At 40.7% G+C, this 20189-nt stretch overlaps 2 protein-coding genes and 1 long non-coding RNA gene across 3 annotated transcripts; 1 reads left to right on the top strand and 2 right to left on the bottom strand.

Annotated features, from left to right (window-relative positions):
- Positions 1–396: 396 nt before the first annotated feature.
- LOC139770623 (glucose dehydrogenase [FAD, quinone]) lies at positions 397–14615 on the bottom strand. The gene is made up of 9 exons (XM_071702684.1): positions 14226–14615; positions 9360–9529; positions 6190–6433; positions 5608–5866; positions 5215–5475; positions 4361–4591; positions 2053–2380; positions 1307–1575; positions 397–1239 (listed from the first exon to the last, which is right to left on the bottom strand). The coding sequence occupies exons 2-9, from the start codon at positions 9527–9529 to the stop codon at positions 1196–1198; spliced, it is 1806 nt and encodes a 601-aa protein (XP_071558785.1). The 5' UTR covers positions 14226–14615; the 3' UTR covers positions 397–1195.
- Positions 1537–2077, top strand: LOC139770627 (uncharacterized). The gene is made up of 3 exons (XR_011717796.1): positions 1537–1601; positions 1757–1888; positions 2028–2077. It is a non-coding gene; the product is annotated as an uncharacterized lncRNA (long non-coding RNA).
- Positions 14616–14632: 17 nt separating the features above from the next.
- LOC139770626 (uncharacterized) lies at positions 14633–19374 on the bottom strand. The gene is made up of 10 exons (XM_071702686.1): positions 19191–19374; positions 18961–19112; positions 17763–17879; positions 17627–17679; positions 17373–17547; positions 16732–17125; positions 16258–16463; positions 16056–16161; positions 15433–15737; positions 14633–15341 (listed from the first exon to the last, which is right to left on the bottom strand). Exons 6-10 carry the CDS (start codon positions 17072–17074, stop codon positions 15279–15281), a joined length of 1023 nt encoding a protein of 340 aa, XP_071558787.1. The 5' UTR covers positions 17075–17125; positions 17373–17547; positions 17627–17679; positions 17763–17879; positions 18961–19112; positions 19191–19374; the 3' UTR covers positions 14633–15278.
- Between the last annotated feature and the right edge of the window lie 815 nt (positions 19375–20189).

Here is a 20189-nt window from a genome sequence, read left to right as displayed (position 1 = left end):
TCTCTCCGCTAAATAAAGTTGAGCAGGCACAATTCATTTCATTCAGCGGGCATGATTTATTTCGTATAGGTAAAAAAGCCCTTTTTCCCACTCTTTGTAGACGAAAAGGGCGAAGTGTCGTAGCTTCGGAGCTCGAAGTTGACCATACCTGACATAGACAATATATAAATATATAATAGAATGATTGTACACTGATAATTATTGTCGATTAATTCGTGCTGGTGATTATCATTCTCATCAAATTGGCCACTTGATAGGAGCAATGAGTTTAGTTAGTTAACGATATAGCGATTGACTCTTGACATTTTCAAGTCTATAAACGAGGAAAATGTAGGGATTGTTATTCTTTAAAGAGGAAAGGATATTTCGAATTGATGATACATTTCAAAAGAGATATGAGGTATCCACGAAAATATGTTTTATTTGTACATCATTACGAGTGATTCGTAGAATACACTGCGGCAATGTACTATTTACAGTACAACGAAGTTTCTTACTCTATTTACTCTCGGTGGAAATGCAGAGGAAGATTGCAATCGGACGATTTGCTCATTAAAAATTTCGCGCTTAACAGACCCGTTTGGTTTGGGTGATACAATCTTCGGAAAATTATTACGAAACGAACTTGAACATACATACGATACATCATCAAATGAGTGTAAAGTAAATTCCGAATTGTCATGTAACTAGGAAAAAGTGTAACATGATTTCTTTTATTAGTAAAATTATAAAGATCTTGCTAAAGAATTATCGTCTTCGATGGATCAGATAAATTACATAACTTATTCAAACAAATATACGCTTTTAAATAGTAATAATAACAATACATCAAATAATATTTCTTAATTAAGCTAATTAATTTATAATAAAAAAATTTATAAAATTGTCAAGAGGATACAAACTTGTGTTATGTAAAATTTATATTTCTCATCTACGGTGGGAAATTCGAAGCAATACAATCCGCAAAAGAAGTGGAATACACGCGCGCGCGCGTATTCCACTTAATTTTTACATTACTTATCTAAGAATAATTTTATATATATTTTCGATTCCTTATATAAACATTCTACGTTTTCCAAACTCCTTTACTTTCTTTTCATTTCTCTCAGTTACTTATCTGTGTGGGAAACACAATGTCCTTAGCGAAATGTTAATAGGACGGTGTAATCGGATCGTTTGATTAAACAATTTTGAGTCAACCGATCCAGGTCTTCTTGATGAAATCTGCCGCTCTTTCACCTGTAACACGTGTACACATACAGATATAAAAAGACGAAACGGAAAGAAAAAAAAAAGATTTACATACCGATCATGATTGCCGGTGCATTCGTGTTGCCAGACGTCACCTTCGGCATGATGCTCGTGTCGGCCACTCTTACACCACGCACCCCTCTAACTCGCAATTGATTGTCAACCACGGCCAGTGGATCGTCTGGCGGTCCCATTTTGCAGGATCCCGCCTGATGATTCTCGGGCGCTGTGTCATGACGAACCGCGCACTCCCAGTAAGCGTCGCAACCAAACTTGAGGTGCTCGCAGTTCTTCACGGGAGTTCGGTCCAGCTCGAAACCGTACCTGAAAAGGATTTCCACGATATCAGCGTAAGAACAAATCAAGATTTTTAAGTCATCTTTGTTTATAATAAAAATAATCAACCATGTTAAAATAAGAAACATTTTATTTATTTGAGTAAAGCTCGCTTCACGACCTATTATTCGCGTCAGAATATGGAATATAATTCTATTTATATTTTTAGGTTGCCAAACAACATTTACGAAGAATTAAAATACACGGATATATAAAATGTATATTAAAATATACACATACGTAGTCAAGATACACCGCATGTAAAATTATAAAAAGAATTTTATCCTAAAATCTAATGCAAGTAAGTAATAGATTGTTCAAAATGGAATTAAATAAGACATTCAGAAAATATAGAAATAATAGCGAAAAAAAAGATATATTTGCTACTTTCTATCTTGTTTTTTTTTTTTTTAATGATATAACATCTGCGTTCATTACAGGAAAGCCGTCGAGGAAAGTTCGTACCTTTTGAGCGCCTGGGTCTCCGATAATCGGATGCTGAACTTAACAGCCTCTACGAGAGCGGCCACATCGTCGGGATGAGTCAGGTATTTAGGGTAGATCAGCGGCTTCGAGAGAGGATCGTTGTTTCGCAAGCGCAGATAACCGCGACTCTTCGGGTGCAGGATAGTCGGGATGACGTAGATGCTGCGGTTCGTACCCTTCTTTTCGCCCACCATACCAGTCTCCGCGCAATCGGCCAGGAAACCGCCAAAGATTAGCTGCACGTCTGGATGATCCTCCCTCGGATCCGCATACTTAGTGTTTATCATTGCCGTCACCTCGGATATTCCTGGATCAACTCAACGCTAAGTATATCCTGTCTCATCTCTTATCCAAAAATTTAGTGATATTGTTAATTTACTATATGTATGATTGTAAATAATTTTATGATGTGATATGTGTTACGATCACAATGTGATCGTCAAGAATTCCACATCATTAAAAAGAATATTTTTGCAGTCAAATATTCAATTTATAACAATAACTGATGCGTCAAGCAATCTGTTGTATTTTTGAGAAATTTATTAATTTAAATTTGATTAATGAATGAAAAATTCAATCATTGATCTGATCCAATCAACTTCGCTTTCAAGCGAAATTCGAAACACCAGTATTTTAAACCGACCAAAATGCAATGGACGTTTCTGCAACACCCTTAATTCATCCTGATCGCGTTTGTTACCCTTATGTAATTTAATCGAGCCGAATCGCATAACTGATCCGCGCGGCCGATGTCAAGAGAAGCGATTTTGCGAGCTGCATTTTAGCGAGAGAACTGTGGCCCATTACAACGTCTCGCCAGCGGCGTTTCATGCAGGGAGACGAGAGAGAGAGAGAGACGCGAGTCTCAGACGTGAAGGAGTTCAGCCCCGGAGGTGACGCTCGTTAAAAACCAGCACGGCTCGGGGCTACCGGTCGTGCTGGATACCTTAAAAAGCGCTCTGGGTTATGATGGAGTTAGTCTCGTGAAAGGGATACAGCACACGAAGACCGGAGTACGTATCTACATAAATTCCCGAGCAATTTACTCGGGCGAATTCCCGACGCGAAGCTACGTGCTCGCTTTATTTTTCCAACATTTGCCCTGCTGCTTTCGATTAATAAGGATCGAAAGGTACGCGAGCTGAGTGCGAGGTTGATGCCGCCTGATCGGCACCTGTAATTGAGCGCGAAAATTAATTAGACGATCGTACAAATCGTACGAAATAACGATCCCGAACAAACTTTCTCGCGCATAATATAATGTATAAATGCGAATGCAAATGTAATTTGTAGAAAGGTCAATGACGGGGTTGTTCAGCGTGAATGAGTTGTTAATATTAATCTATGAGAAGATGAATGTAAATATTTGACTGCTGATGCATCAATCATGATAGTCTCATAAATTATCGCACTTAAATTAATATTATTGCAATGAGATTATTAGCTGTTGACATGTCTAACAGTTGTGTCGGGTAATTATTTTCACGTCGCTAAAATAGTTTTTAATGTTACTAATATTTCTATACGCGTTTTATTCTTTCATCATAATGTTTCTCAGTCTTGTCCCTTCTTCGGATCATAGAACAACGCGTGGGAAATAATATTCGTGACGTCGATAATGTATAGAGAGTGTGCGAAACAACGAGGAATAGAACAGGGATCGCCGGATAATTCGCATTGACAAATCGTAAAAGGAGAGTATATCACGAGTGCCGCGCGCGAAGCGACGACTCGACCGGCTTTAAGTTGGCCCGCAATTCGGACGACGGTAAATAGATCTGTCGGCCCGGATAAGTCACGTAATCGCGGGGTCGACAGAACCACGAACGTGACCATTGTGCAATAATACACTTTCACTGCTCGCGCACGAAGTCCGCAAATTAACGCTCCGAGATGCAACATCCTTCGACATGGTAAACAGGAAGGAGAAGCGGGCCGGTACTTTAACACGACCGCGCTGCCCCGATCAATGAAATTGCAATTTCCCCCTAGCGGGAGTCTCGAGCTCAAGCCTCGATCCTTCCAATGTAATAACGAGCCAATGATAGTTTTATACTTGTTGACTAAAAATACTGACAGGATACGAAGCTAACAATCTTTTCGCGATTTGACGTTTTCTCCACTAAACCTTTTTACCTATTTTTTAAGAAGTTGAATACTTTTTCTTAAAAATATTGTAGGCAAATCAATTTTAGGATACATACTTTTTTACCTCTCTCTCTCTCTCTCTCGTTTCACTTTTACATTGAAAATTTTTCAAGTAAACGTTTAGAACAGTCTATCTCACCTGTGCCAGACATCAGCCCGTCCCTAAAGAGCAAGTATTCCATGGCGGTCGCCCAATTGAGTGGAGTGGTATCGGTATCGTTGATGGTGAAGATCAGCGAGTAGGCGACATGATTGTGAAGATTTTTGCCGACACCCGGGAGATCACGGACAACTGGCACCCCCACCGCATTAAGCTCCTCGCGAGGTCCTATGCCGCTGTTTAAGAGGATTTGCGGCGAGTTAACGGCACCTAAACACACAATTTCATTGCGGAGATCTGTGCGCACAATAGGTAACGCTAAGTATATGATAAATCGTACAGGTCTTGCCACTGGATAATATTGTGGACATTAAAAGATAACGTATTTATTTACTTAAATCTATGAAATCAATTTATAAAGATTTAAAGATGGAAAAATCATTTCTTCATCTACTGTAAGCTTTTGAATTTCTGAAGATAAGGAATTTATCGGCGTGTATTTATCTTCTATCGCTTTAACGTTACTGCGAAGCTTAGTACCCCAAGGACATCGCAAAACGCGCAATCCGTATTGTTCGGGAGAAATCGATTACTAGCCCTCAAGAGAATTTGTGGAAGGATGAGTAATTAAGACTGACTCTGTATGTGCGTGTATGTGTGTGGAGAGCGTGTGGTGTTTCTAAACACAGATTTCTATATGTACGACAGCCTCTCGGCATGAATAGAAATGTAATAGTTGCTCCTCTTCAGCTTCCCTACGCGGACGAAGACAAGACAGAACCCAGAATGTGCTCGAGCGCTCCACGAGAAGTCCACAGAGATTTGCCTGACTCGCGCCCGGTTTAAATTACACACGAAGCCGACGAAGCGTTCGTTATCTCAATTGGAATTACCTCCGCTCACGACCACCTCTTTCGCCACCGACACGTGTTTCATCATTCCGTCGTGAACGAACTCGACGCCGACCGCCCTGTTATCCTTGTCGAATAGGATTTTCGTCGCCGTCGAGTTCAGCATTATGTGGAGATTCGGCCGATTCCGGGCGGGACGTAGGAAGGCGCGCGCCGTGGAGAGCCGCGAGCCATTTCTGGACGTGGTCTGCGCTATGGCAAAGCCGGTGTGGGTCCGTCCGTTCAGATCAACCGTGTCGTATCCTGATACAGATAGAGGCAAGGTTGGGAAAGAGTGAGACAAAAGCAATCCAAGTCTCGGATCTCTTGGTTAATCCTGATAGACGTAGGAGTAAAGGTCATCTGGTCGCTCGAGCCTCGCGCGACTACACATACCCAGTTCCTTGCCGGCCTCCAGCAGAGCGAAGCTCAACGGCGGGTGATAAGGAAACTGCATGACCGTGAGCGGCCCACCGACCCCGTGATAACCGTAATCCATGCTGTTCACTTGCTGATTATCCTCGCTCCGTATAAAATATGGAAGGACGTCGCGATAGGACCATCCGACGTTGCCCAGCCTGGCCCAGTCTTCGTAATCCTTGCGCGATCCTCTCATATACGTCATCCCATTCATGACGCTCGTACCGCCGAGGACCTGCGGATTCAAGTTTTACATTATCTGGTTTCATACTGCAGCTTCATATGGATACCTCACGAACAAGTACCAAAACTCGCTAATTTTAAATTAAAACTAGTAAATTTATTTTAAGACCTTACTGATTAGATTATAAAATTCATTAATTTTTTATGTTTCCTATAATTACATGAAATACTTAAGGTTTTTTAAAATAAAAATGAATTGTCAACTTTAAATCGTGATATAATTTAAGTGGAGAATTTAATTGGTACTAATTAGAAGAATTAACACCAACAGTTTCTCCCTCTCTCTCTTTTTCTTTCATACTTAATTCTACATACTTTTCCTCTAGGCCAGTAACATTTTCTGTGCTCCTTGTTCAAGCAAGCTTCATCCTCGCTCTCGGTGGTGTATTGCCAATCGATCTCACTGCCGATGAAATTGAAGAAGAACGAAGGTATCTGGGTGCCCGTTGGCTCGTCTAATCCAGCTTCCAACAGCAATACGGAAAATCTCGGCTCCTCCGACAATCTAGCCGCGACAGTTGCACCAGCGCTACCGCCTCCGATCACTACGAAGTCGTACCTGAAGAAGAAGAAAAAGAAGGGTGACATCGCGTTTATTCGAAAATAATTACAGAAATGTCAAATGTCTCGTCCGGTTTTCCATTGTACACGTACATCGCGTAAGTCAGTTTTTGCGTTTAATCATTGCGCTGGATCATCGACCTTGCGATGAATGAAGAGCGACGAAATGGCTGAGAACGTTTAGCGTGTGCGAATTTTTTTCTCAACCAGAATTTCGGTACTTACCCCACATTAATCTGGAAGACACGACATTTCGAAAGCAAGAATGTCGTGTTGGCGCGGAAGATTGCTCGGTTTCCGACGATTTACGACGTACGCTCGTTTACGAAAGGCACGTTAATTAGCGGAGTCGTGTTATTAAGCGATCTTCTTACCTTCTTACGAATTAGAAACCGGGTTACAGGGACAGCGAAGAGAGATTATTACGAAGGGAGAAATGAAAATTTAAATTCAACTGTTAAATTAAATTATTTGCTCTCTCACATTAAGTCTCCTTCTCCCTTTTTAATTGATCAATTACATCAATGATTATCAGTGCATAATTAATAATTTAATAAGGCACGTTCTGACGTTTTTAATTAATCTATTAAATTCAATTCTTAATTCGCCTAGTAAGCTAATGATTGTTACATCATCGACGTTAGCAAATTCGATCGATTTTGCGTCCCACCAGGCCCCTCCGTATTGGGTGCACCCTTTCCCTTCTAGCCTACGTCTGACTATAATATCGGCATCGGGCGAAAGGCGGGTTTCTCAGGAGGTTGCCTGGGACGATCGTAAGTGTCCGTGGTATATGCTCTCAGCTGAATGCCACGGCGTGCCCGTATCCGTATATATACTCTACGGGGGACAATGACATACTTTTACGCGCGGGACTTGCTAGAATGGCGCACACGTGATTTTATAATAGGGTCTCTCCGATGATCTGCTCTTCCCCTCGGAGCTCTGCGTATTCTTGCTAATCGATTTCTCCTTAAGCCTTAAAGTCGTTGAGAGGCACGTGCTTTGTAAATGTTGAAGGATAAAGTTCTTAAAAATGCAATTTAAGGAACAGTTAACATTTTATTAACATTTTCTTTTTTTTTAGTAAGAGTAGCGATTAGTAAAAAGGCACTTTATTTTAAAGCTGACGCTTTTTAATCGTTAACGAATGAATATCATATACATTTCTTGCGAAAGATATGAATCTCTTATGTCTTATTTTAATTTATTTTGATTAATGTCCCCTTTAGCATGCGAATAATGAATGTATCATGAGACACGTGTGTGATGCAAAGTGCAATACGCCTTACATCAGTTTGTCTTATACGTAGCAGCTACGTTGCTATCAAAATCCAATATTAGAAAATCACCAATGAACAAGAATGCATATAGATAAACAATGTTTCTCATACGTATGTAAATTCACTGGAATATATATGCCAAATGACTCAGGTTTGTCTAATTGCCGGCGGCGTATATAAGACAGGTCGAAACACACTATCAAACCTGTTTCCATCTTCGACAAACGGGTTTCCGTATGACACGTAATAAACTTCACGGCACACCGGCACTCCGTCCTTTTTCTTTTTCTCCCTTTCTTGTTGACGGTCGCGGTTTCACAGATCATTTTGCGTCCTTCGCGCGTGATAGGACGGAACGTGATAGAATAAAACGACGAAGTATCGTTTAACAAAAAGTTTCTTCTAAGCTTGTCACATTCGAATATTAAACCATGCAATCAAGGCATAAAGGGTAGCATTTTGAAGATTTTAATACGGAGAGAAGACTCTGTGGAATGCCGTGTGTGCGCGTTCAAGGACCAAATAAATAAATTAAACAAACTTAAAAATTAAATAAATTGAAATAAATTTTATCAGGCGCGTTTTAAAATATAATTTTATTTTTACATTTATACTTTTCAGCGCGTTTTCTTCATAGCTTCTTCCCCTCTCTAAGAGCTTCCCCGCAATTCTTTCGCGCGTCGGTGCGTGCAGCGCAAGTGCGCGTCGATGAAGCGACCAGATGTGACGCAACGGAAGAGATGCATCGGAACAATAGCCCGCGGTATTACGTACGCGCGTACACAACGATCTCGCGGATAGAGGCGGTGCATGGATGCTCGTGTTTTCTTTCCGCGACAACGAAAGAGAGAAATGAGAGGCGCACCGGCAATAAGACGATATCCCTGCGGTATTACGTGAGTAACGTGTGCCTCGCGACACAATCGTACACCGTATTTAGGATTCGTCGCGGAACGCTTCCCGCGGATGCACGATGCTCTCTTCTCCTTCGCGGAAGAAATCTCTCCCGTCGATAAGTGGGCCCCGGGAGATCTCACACGCACGGGCGAGAGAAAAAGCGCGACGCGTGTTATTACATCCAGTGCGCGCGCACAATGCGACGTAACCGGTCGCGAAGATAAGGAAATCGGGATGTTAGGCTCGTCCTCGCGACCGTATCTCGCGACCTCGGTCAAACGATCAAGCGATGATTAGACGAAAACAAGGAAACCGCTTTGGCGAGTTCCCTAAGCTCGCGTGTTCCCGTTATCCAGGCTGATCACTGATAATTAAGATAGTCGGACAAGTTGACAATCCCGCGGACAGTCGTGACTCAGGTCATGAGATTTATGAACGTTTTCAACATTTACGAACTCCCGAGAGATACCGTTCCTAATCTCCGACGAGTCCTTTTTATTTTCCTTCATCGATGTCGTTTATATCGTTAATGCGCCTACTGATTGTCGCACAAATGATCGATAAACACGTCATGTATTTCTCGTATATCTACACGCGGATAACAACTCCCGGCGAATTGATTGCCGTTATCGCGCAATCGTCGAAAGAAATCGGCGTCGATCAGATCCTTCTCCGTTTACCCGTGACCCACATATTCGAATTTAACGATCACCTCGTTCACAACGGTCTTTGTATGAAATTTACCTCGTATTGACACTGCTCGGTGGTGCAGGTCGGTTGCACGGGTCCTCGAGGTCGCATTGGCTACGCAGGAAGACTTCGAGCAGCCCCATGAAGAGCATGAAGGACGAGCCGCCGCATGTCGAGGCCAAAGTGGGTCCTGCGGACGTGATTAACGGACAATTGCAGCTCATCTGGAACAGAAACGTTTCCGTTGTTTCACCGTGTGAGTAATGACTCGGCGCAAATCGCGCGACTCTGTTGCGCCGCAACACCGAGAGCCGAGAGGCTCACCTCAAGACACAACGATTTACTTTGACGGATCTAATCGAAATCGAGCGTTCTCGTATAAAACGTTCTTTTATACGAGCAATAAATAACGTATATATCGACAGGGGAAGGTCTTTATCAAATCGTCGCGTGTCAATTCCAAGGAGAACATATTTTATTTGAGAACGCCTCTGCAAGCTGCACAATTAACTGACCGCAGAGATGCGCGATCATTTAATTTACGCGTATTACTGTGATTACGTACGTAAATTACGCGATAATCATACGTCCTTCCTATACCGCAAAGATAACGGTAATTGTCATCGGTTTTTATTACAATATGATTATGCGGATTAAAAGGATCGTTTCTTGGCGACAAGTCATAACTTTAGCCGCTCTCCCTCTGTTATCTTCAGTGCTCTTTAATTGCTCGCTTGAGAGGCAAAGCGTGCGATCTGCGAAAGTTAATATTTTCATTCGGCAAAGGAGCCGAGGCATCTAAACAATATCCCTTAAACCGGTCATGCATCGGTGCAACGGCTCCGCCGAGAGCGCGTTTATCTTCGATCCGGTGCATCGCCGGCGGACCATGAAGCGGAGCTCCAAGCCTCCGTGGAGAACAAAAGCCCGAAACGAGAGTGAGAGTGCGCATACCGACGTCGCCGTTATCGTCGTCGTCGTAACGAACGTGTAACAGCCCCGTAATAGAGTGTCCAGCCGTAAATTCATTCAGCTCTGCCGACGATCGCGAGAGGCGGCGCCCTCGCGACCTCACGACGCAGCACGTGCTTTCTACAATGCAACACGACTGCGTCTCTCGTGCGGCGGAATGCACACCAGCTTGTATGCATGCGCGAGTGTAGCGGTGAAACTTTTTTTTTTACACCGCGTGTTTCCTCTTCCGACATTTCTCACAGTCGGATACATAATTGCGCGAGGCGTAACGCGCCGAATGTCTAATACCGCGAGCCCGCGAGTGAAGCGTATAACGATTGTACACGTAGGAATGCATTCATGCGACGCTCCAAATTTCGGTTTGACAGGGATAAGAGATACAGGGAGAAAAGGTCTATGAGAGTAATACGCCGCACATTGGCTCTTCATTGAAAAGAGAAAGGTCTAGATACCAAGGTCGATGGTATCCAGATCTGTAATTGGCTTTATTATATTTCAAAGATACGCGAATTATATATTTTCCGATTCCTAGATAGATAAGAATTCCCAGGAATTTTTTAACCGATATTTGCTAATTAAAAAGAAAGGTAAGGCTGGACTTTTCGCGTTGACAGATCAATGGATTCTTATATATATGCGTCGAAAGATCTGTTGTAGATGGATTTTTGACGAGCGACGGATCTTGAGACACGGTCCTTATCAACGAAACTAGATCCGACGTGTTGTATCGCACGGATGTACGTGACACAACACGGTGAGGAGGTAAGGAAACAGAAGGAGAAGCTGTAAAATAGCATGACTTTCGTAATCGACGGCGAGACAGTGCGCGGTTCTCGGTCAGTGAACGTAACGGTGTTGAGGCTTTGCGAAGGAGCGTACACGCTCGAGAGACGTACAGCGTACAGCTGTAGGCGAATTCGGGCTCCTGCGATTACGTGCTAAAGTATCATAATGCACCTCCGCACTGGCGGAATGTAATAAAGCTCGATTAAACTGGGGAACGAGGAAGCTCGTCTTATTTGTATATTCTATCAAAGATAATTGTAATAATAATAATAATTGTTCAGTGAAATCCGGATATTGAAAATGTCGGAAATGCTGATGACTTGTGCAGATCATGCTATATAACAATTAATAATATTCCTGAACCGCATTTGTATAAAATATTTACTTGAACGAAACGTAATTAATTTTATAACACTTTAAATTTCAATGGAATGTTAACATAAATGATAAAATAAAATAAGGTACGTCAACTTTAGCGATATATTATTATATTATTTACTTGGCTATATTTATACCACTTTCAAAACGGAGCGGTTGACATACCTGTTTAATTATAATTAGACACCTGTTATTTATTTTACACACTCGACGTTAATGCGCTTCCTGATTAATCCACCGTCCAAGCCCGTTGGATATCTTTTGCTCGAATTGGAAAATTTCGATAAAGAAGGTAATTTTCGATCGTTTAGAGTGATGGAAGTATGAGTAATGGAAATATTTTGCGCAACTCTTTTCGCCATGCGTGCGTGCGTGCATGCGGGCGTGCGTACGAGCATCAACGGACCATTGAGAAATTGCCCGCTCGTAATACCAGCAATCCCGAAGAACGCGCCTCGCTTCCCATTTTACGCAAATTATCGCAATACTTGGATGTGTACAATAACGAAACGAGACCTCTCTCTCTCTCTCTCTCTCTCTCTCTCTCTCTCTCTCTCTCTCTCTTCTCAGAGATTTCTCATCGCGCTTCGTTTATTACAGATGATATCTGTAATTGACCTCTGAATATTTTTTCTGACCTATCTTCAAGGTTTTTAAATATTCTCATCTCTGAGAATTTAAAAAATAGAAAAATAGAGGTGAGAAAATCATCGCGCATTTATAATATTATATTATATTTATGATTTATAAATGGTTCGATCCTTTGTAACCACGTGAGACTGTCTCGCGTGAACGTTAACTGACGTTTCGCATTTTTCTAATTGTCACTCGTGCATTTGTTATTCGACATGCGTTACACGCAACAATCAATCACGTAACAGTTTACAGTTTGACCGCCGATAATGATTGTTCGCACAGCACCTGAGAGGGTGTTAATTGGAATTTATGTAACTTAAAAATGCTTAACGTTAACAACGCAATCGCTGCAAAGTATCGTTTTCCGCAAATTATTGTACGCTTCTCGATCTTCGAGCGTGAAAATGTAGATATTACACGCCACGTTACATATTTCCTGGCGTGATTTTCCATGTCAATTTCATCTGTTTCCCTATGTTCACCATATCATACGTATATCTCGTTCCCATATCTGGTTCATCATATTATACGCATATCTGATGTAGTAATAATTTGATTACGCAATACGTTACGTGCAAGATGATCTCAACGTCCAATTCTTTCGGACAACCTTATTTCCCCATAATTACGGGATATTCGGTAATGACGAATTTCACCACGAATCAATACGATTAAGAATTATTCTCTTCTATGTACGGCCGGATATCTGCCTAATTGCTTTTTAATGAACGTAGGCGTGCATAGGCTGCCAGGTATTGAACAATTGTGATTGCGTTCTTTATAATTTTCGTGAACTCCAAGGCTCTTACGATTTCATTAGACCAAATTACCGTTTCCACAGCTCGTTATTAATGTTTTTTTATAATCATATACAATCATGCCTTGGGGAAACAAGACGTGACTCAAAACAAAGAATTATCGCGTTACGCGCTATATCTCTCACGTAATTTAATTGATCTTTACAGGCGCTGATATGTCTCTCAAGGACTTGCAAATAGATATCATGTCCTGCCGATAGGCTCGAGAGACGAATTATGCATGTTCCACGAGAAGAAGACACCGTGCATGTCGATACGGTGACGATTGTAGCGTTTCAAGGGAAAGGTAGGTCGACCTGACAACGCTTAATGCCAAGGTACACGATTATGCGGATAGCGAATTAATCCTGCATCTATCCTGGTGTTTATTCAATAAGTAATTAATTATATTACACATAGGGACACAATTCCTAGTGGCAGAAACGCGTCAATCGTGTGTAATACACATTAGAGACAAGAAGACGCAGCTCAGATATGCCTTTCACTCATATTCTCCCGTCAGATGCAAATATGCGAGCACTTATGTACCTATTTATAAATGCACGTATTTTTATAAGATTATGTACCACGTTTCTTTCTCCGGGTGATAGATGTTTATCGACTCGTTAATCCGCTAACAGAAATTTTCATATTTCTCCGCACACATATCGCGCGGAAATAATTATATAGTCGTCAGAACTTTTAATGAATATTACCTAGTAGAATTTATCTTAACTTGCATAGTATTTCATTTTATACAACTGTAACCATATAAAAACATCAAAATTAATTAATTAATTTAAATAATGATTAATTAAACTAAACTTAACTGACAAAAGCTAGAAACAAACTAAATAATGTAAAATAACTAATTCTATGTCTCTCTTTTTTCCTTCTTCTCCTTCTCTTTTTCTCTCTTAACAATAACAGTGTTAATAAAAAAATAAATAAAAAATCGATTAAGCTTTCATTAATAATCATTTATGCTTATACATTTTTATTTTTATTAAATGTAACAACATCTGCCCTGAAGAAGACCAAGTAGGTCGAAACGTTGGCTTTAACAATTAAATTGATTCTCACGGTTATTGTTAATTTCTTTAATAACACCTAAAAACCGCTCGTAATACAGGCCGTAATATATTATTAGCTCTTAATTTATGCTTATGTTTTATGAATATGAAAATTGCAGGTCGTATCAACCGTCTCGATTTCACTGTCACGAGTGAAAAGATACAGAGAGATGATCTCCCGTACACAAATCTCGACTCGCCGAAATGACACCGGTTTCAAGGCCTGGCAGTTCTTACCAAGTGCCAGAGTAAAGGTAAAAAGGCAAGGAACTTACCTTTCAAGGATGGTCACCCCGTATCCTTTGAAAGATAATTGCTCGACTAGGGCAGCCCGCAGCTCAGCGCGGAAAAGACGCACGAGAGAGTAGCGTAGCTCGCGGTACCGCGATCAACGGCCGACTAGACCGGTACCATTCCCCATCGCCGTGGTAATATTCGACAACTTCCACCACCTTCCTACCTTCTCTCTTCTGCTTCGCACTCGCAGGAGCAGTTTCGGGAATTCACGTGCGACCAGATCGCGTCATAAGGAAATTTCACGGTGATGTACCGGTGGGGAGAAGCTGGCAGGCACTAATTAAATTATTACGGACTCTCTTCTGAAGATCTCTTAATGACAAAGAAATTCTGCGTAATATACTGTCATTATAAACCGCTGACCGTCGTTCGTTGCAATTAAATTATCACGTCCTAAGAACAGTTGCTTATGACAGAATATACTGTTTCAAATTAAGCAATTATTGGGGAATAAGTATCATGGTAAATTGAATTAGGTAATTATTTCATTTAATATAATATAATTGTCAATACGGTACATATTACCCGAAGGAAATTTTAAGTTAAATATGCAGAAACATCGAAAAAAAATATAAAGTTAAGAAAAATATATTCAGTTAACTCGTTTAATACGATTCAAACGCGAAGAGAAACGATATTCGTGAGGGATAAATTCATTTCCCGCGGACACACAGACCAACACCGTTCTCGAAAGTGCGCGAAATGCCGCGATTTCTCACTGCCATTGTATATTTACTCTACCCCCGGGCTAACAACCGCGGAAGCGATTTACAAACGAACAATTTCGTGTCTAAAATCACGCCATGGGAAGGAAAAGGAAAGGCGACGACAAGGAGGTAATAAAAACCCATAAATTTTGCACTCGATTAGAAACGGTATCGTTTCCCATCACGATCCCGTCATTTTCGATGCCGCCGATGTTGTCATAGCTCTCGTGACTGTAGGAATGTTCGTCGTACACACCGCGCTCAGCCGCTTGCTTCTCATATTATTGTTACGGGTGTAATGAGGCGATGCCTCGTAGGAGAACGTTACTGAACGTTCGCTCGGCCGCCGGGTAATTGGCCGAAAGGAAACGTGATCGGAGCATCGCGCTGAAACCGAAATTCGGAACCGGTTTCACGAGTCATCCAGAACAAGATGAAGACGTTGAGATGTCGTTCGCGCGAGTTCGTTTGCGCATACCTGATTTCCTTTCCGACGTTCGGCGAAACGTTCGAAGATTTGCCTCGAAGAAGATCCACCGTGTTCGCGACTCGATTTGCCAACGTGGTAAACGGATATCGTGTCATAAGGGTAATTTGCGAGACCGTGGAGTTTCTCGTCCCGCGCGCTGTAATCACTTTGCCCCGTTGAAGCAGGTGGACTGAGTGTCGCAAGATTTTTATTGCGCCCGTCTACATATCGCGTTTCAGAAACTCGGCTCCTCTTCTCGCCCGTAATTTGGCTTCGCGTGGACGTTTCTACGTCGGCCAACGTATCATTTTTACCTGGAAATATCAATAACGCGTTGCACCGAGGCTAGAGATTGTAATCGTACGTATATGATTAAATCTGTGTCTTTTTTTGCTACATTGCAGAAAATTTTTTTTTGTATTATATCATGTCGTACAATCGCTCTATTAAATTATTCTCATTTTTGTTTCCTTGCGTTTGTTATTACTGTATTTTTTGCTACATCGCAGAGCTTCGAAATTTTTTTTGTATTATATCATATCGTACAATCGCTATTAAATTATTCTCATCGTCTTGCATTACTTTTATGCGAACTAACGTGACGTTATTAGAATCATTCTTACAAAAATCACCCGTTGCGAGATCAGCGATGCTTGATTTGGATCCTTGCTCGCTTGATTGCGGCTCGTTTCGTTCCAGATAATCGTGCATCATATACCACGGTTGCCACTCGTAGTTCTGCATGGTTCGAATATAATGGAATAAACAATTACCGTACCAATTCTATTCACTGAAGGTACAACAAACATTTGAAATCCTTCGAAGCGTACTCACGTCATAATAATTGTCCAGTTCTTTGTCGCGAATACTTGGCGGAGCAGTATTTGTCTTTTCTATCGCTGGAAAACTCGCACGATCGTCGGATGAGTCATTATTCTTCTTGATGTTTTCTATCTCGACAATCGTCGAACCATTTATATAATTAGCAATCTTATCGTCTGTAATTGTCGGGGTACTATCCGTCCTCGTATCTCCAATATCTAAAACAGTAACATTTATACACGGGATTAGAGAAGAAATATATAAGCCGTGTTATTTAAATAATTCAAATAAATTTGGATTGAAGAAAACTGAGTGACTTGATTATACCGCGAGTATATGAAATATTTAGAAAATTAACTTTAAATTGTGCATCACGAATTGAGTTTTATGGTACACCGAGTATTTCAGCCCGAGTTTTTTCGAGGTTTTTCTTAAGTTCCTGCCATACGTCATTCGTTGATCAGAGTATAATTCCAGCTAACATACCTGTAGGTGTTGTTTCTGTTAAAGATATCAAAGCTGCCTCGTTAAAAAGGTGGTCGAGCGCGTCATTGAAGAATGGTAAAAATTGTCTTCGTCTCCTCGCATCCTCGACGAGGATCACCGGCTCGTACGGCGGCAATAAAATCTTGTACGGTTCTTGTGGCGCTTGGTACCTCCATCCGTTTTCGTCCTTCACTTCTAATGAACGATACGGATCGTTCTTTATCCAGATTGGATAACCTTGCCCAAGAAAGTTAATGTCCTCCAACATCACGGGAAGGGGCAACGTGTCGTCGGTCGCTATGTAGATCTTCGTCGCTTCTAATCTCGCCATGTCACGCGACATAGTTGGCTTGGTATTCTCATCAGTGGGCAAAGTTGCCGGAAAAGTTGAGCTCTTAGACGAATCAGAGAATTCAGGAGTGATATAGGGCGGTATTGATAGTCGGATCTTATATCTAAGATCATCTTAAGTCTGGTCAAAAGCAGTCTTAAGACTCCGTCCAGCCAATCAAATGACCGTTTTAGCAACTTAAGACATTACTTAAGACGGTCTTGAAATAAGATCCGACTATGAATACCGGCCATAGAGAATGGATTTCGATGTCTGAGTAGCTGATTCCGAAAACAATGTCTATTAATACCTGGAAAACTTTGCCTTCCTCGATTGTCGAGGGTTTATCGTAATTCAGTCGAGATTGAGGATAAGGCAACGTTAAATATGGTTCGTTTGTTGATGATTCCAAAGATTCTATGACTAAATTTGATTTCGTTGTTGCGATTTGCTGAGGAGTCAGCGAGATGTCTGTCTTATACTTTCTATGTAAAAAGAATAATCTTAATAACCATATTCTTAAAATATTAATTTATTAGTATTAATGAAAAATCCTCAATTTACGTAGGAGTTGTGTGACGTATATTTTCTTTCAGCGTTGAAGTCCCTAAAGTCGGCTGAAATCATAAACGAGTCTTTAAATTTCGGAACTTGAAATTCTCTGTAATCTTCAATTCGCCCACATAAGAAAATTCTCCACCTTTTTCCCTGTGATTGGATAATTCGTCTGCGTGTTCGTTCTTCTCTCCAGTTCCTGCCGAATCAGCTCCCTCTCGGTTTGCACCAAGGTTCTTCTGGCTGGGGGTTGCTCGGCGATCTACATTTGTTTCTGTCAGAGTCTCCTTAAATAGTCTATATTTTTAGTGAACTGGCGAGTTTATTTTATCGGAAAAATTATCGTCGAAACACAAGAGAAAAATAACTTAACACATTCACCGCCGCGTCAGTGACCGACATTGAACTTTCCGTTTACGCTGCCGGTCAGTCACCGGTGACCGTCACGAGGCGACAGTCAAATAAATATCTCATATTATATTTTTGTGCAACTCAATACTAGAAATTAGGCGGCAGTGTGGTCTAGTGGTAGAGCGCCAGACTCGTAATCTGAGGAACCAGGTTCGAGTCCCACTAGAGCCATGTAAACATGGAAAGTTTTTTTCCGAAAGCTGCGCTTTCCGTGCAAGATAGGCTCTTGTGCGGAGAAAACTGGGCTCCGTCTTTCGGAAAGAGACGTTAAGCCGTTGGTCCAAAGGGTTAAGTGCAATAGGAGAAGGGTAGTATTGGATGAGAATTCAAGAAAGGGTTGGGAACGTCCCTACAAAACGCCTTGCAACCCTGAGGGGAGTCAATAAACGTATTTATTTTATTATCCAATCACTTAAATTCGAAGGAAGATAAATTGTATCTTGTGACGACATGAGAAGATAAGGACTCGTGTTAATAAAGTTGGTTTTATCTTGTGTAGTAAACGTTAAAGGTATTAATACCTTTAACGTTTACTACACAAGATAAAACCAACTTTATGTGAAAATTTCCACTATCTGATTCAATGGATACATATTGTAGATTTTCACGTATGTATTATTGTGTTGTTCCACTTTTAGCACGGGATAACTCTCTAGTTTTGTCCAAGAATTCATCATATTTTTTATATTAAACTTGTAGACACTATTTGACTTATTTAAAGCAATTTGCATATTTCATTATTTTTTTTTTATAAAATCATCTAATCGACGTGAATGGAAAATTGACTAAAATACATTTGGCGGTGAATGTGTTAATTTGATCATATAATGTCCTTCGCAAATTCTTTTCGCAAAATTAATTTGCTCCTTAGAATTAATAGCGAATCTTGCGCGTCTTACAACGATTCTTTGAGTTAAAAAAAAACAAGATACCTTGTTCGTGTTGGCAGACGAGACTGAAGATGCGCGGCACGATCGCTCGATGGTGCAGTTAAAACCCTTACACGAATCTACAATTCGCACTACGCATTTTTGCCCTGGCGGACAGATCCAACCGTAGCAATACTTGCTGATTAGCTCGTCTTCTACGGAATGAAGAAATTATATCGAGTCACTATTTTCGCAAATGCGTGAATAATTTTATTATTTTATTACGAACGGACCGAGAGTGAGCGTGCAATCAGGTGTGTGCGTACACCACGAATCGAGACAATTGTTTTCTGGTCTTCGCAAGAAACACTCATATTCCGAGGCGCAGTTCAAACTTTTGCATGTGTCGAACCAAGTTTGCACGTCTGCAAATAATTTGTCTTCGTTACGTGCAAATTTAACAATTTTGTGACATGTATAAACTTAGATCGGGTATTTTTAAATGTTTTTATTAATTTAAAATTATTACTAATAATTAATATTAATATTTAATATTTAATAATGAATATCTTAAATTTATATTTTATAATAATATTTAAATAGTTTTGAATGTGCGTAAAAACCTGTGTGAGAAAATACGTGAAAATATTGAGTGAGAATTAATTAAATTAATTATCTTCTTGCGTGATGTGACCTTCCGCACTTTTGCAACTTCTGATAAGTTTGCAGGGTGGATTAACGCAATACGTTTCTCGCAAAATGCAACTTTCTCCCGACGGACACTCAGAGCCGGCGCAGGAAGCTGCACCCTCGTGATACTCTTTCTCTGATACGCAACGCACTAATTGTTGCTTGCACTCTGAGAAAGTTTTAAAAATGCATTATCTGCATTTCTAAAAAAATATAGGTATAATTATTCTGTTAATAGGTGTTAATTACTCCCATCCCAATGACATCCTCGCACTTTAACGATACATATGTGTCCCTTGCTGCAACGAACGGTGTCGCATGTTTGTGGTCCCTTCAACGATTCTAAAAATAAGTAAACCTTCATCCAAGCATCTCTCTTTCTCCATACTTGTACAAATATATTATTGCATACAAATATAATTAATGCAAAATATTTTAAATCAATTTAAAAAGATATGGAAAAGTGCAAAAGAAGAGGATATTGAAGTGGAAAGTAGACAAATTTTCATCTAACAGAAAACGAAGCTGATCTATCGACACATTCTCCTCGAACTTTACCTTTTCTCGACTTAGAGCAATACAACATGCCGGGGCAGGGTGGA

This window comes from Temnothorax nylanderi, unplaced genomic scaffold (genome assembly GCF_030848795.1).
Source record: "Temnothorax nylanderi isolate EJ_2023f unplaced genomic scaffold, tnyl_v1.0 TNYL_tig0031_pilon, whole genome shotgun sequence".
Classification (NCBI taxonomy): Eukaryota; Metazoa; Arthropoda; class Insecta; order Hymenoptera; family Formicidae; genus Temnothorax; species Temnothorax nylanderi.
The sequence above is the reverse complement of the archived record's forward strand: the minus strand, read 5'-3'. Positions and strand labels throughout refer to the sequence as shown.

What these genes read in the sequence shown, in the direction of transcription:
- LOC139770623 (XM_071702684.1), bottom strand. Translation starts at nt 9,529, where the DNA reads ATGAGCTGCAATTGTCCGTTAATCACGTCCGCAGGACCCACTTTGGCC. An exon ending in AGAGGTGGTCGTGAGCGGAG is followed by an intron (nt 4,592 to 5,214) that starts GTAATTCCAATT and finishes TTGTGTGTTTAG; the next exon opens with GTGCCGTTAACTCGCCGCAA. An exon ending in TGCACCGGCAATCATGATCG is followed by an intron (nt 1,240 to 1,306) that starts GTATGTAAATCT and finishes CACGTGTTACAG; the next exon opens with GTGAAAGAGCGGCAGATTTC.
- LOC139770626 (XM_071702686.1), bottom strand. Translation starts at nt 17,074, where the DNA reads ATGTCGCGTGACATGGCGAGATTAGAAGCGACGAAGATCTACATAGCG. An exon ending in AACAGAAACAACACCTACAG is followed by an intron (nt 16,464 to 16,731) that starts GTATGTTAGCTG and finishes TTACTGTTTTAG; the next exon opens with ATATTGGAGATACGAGGACG. An exon ending in AACGTCGGAAAGGAAATCAG is followed by an intron (nt 15,342 to 15,432) that starts GTATGCGCAAAC and finishes TTTCGGTTTCAG; the next exon opens with CGCGATGCTCCGATCACGTT.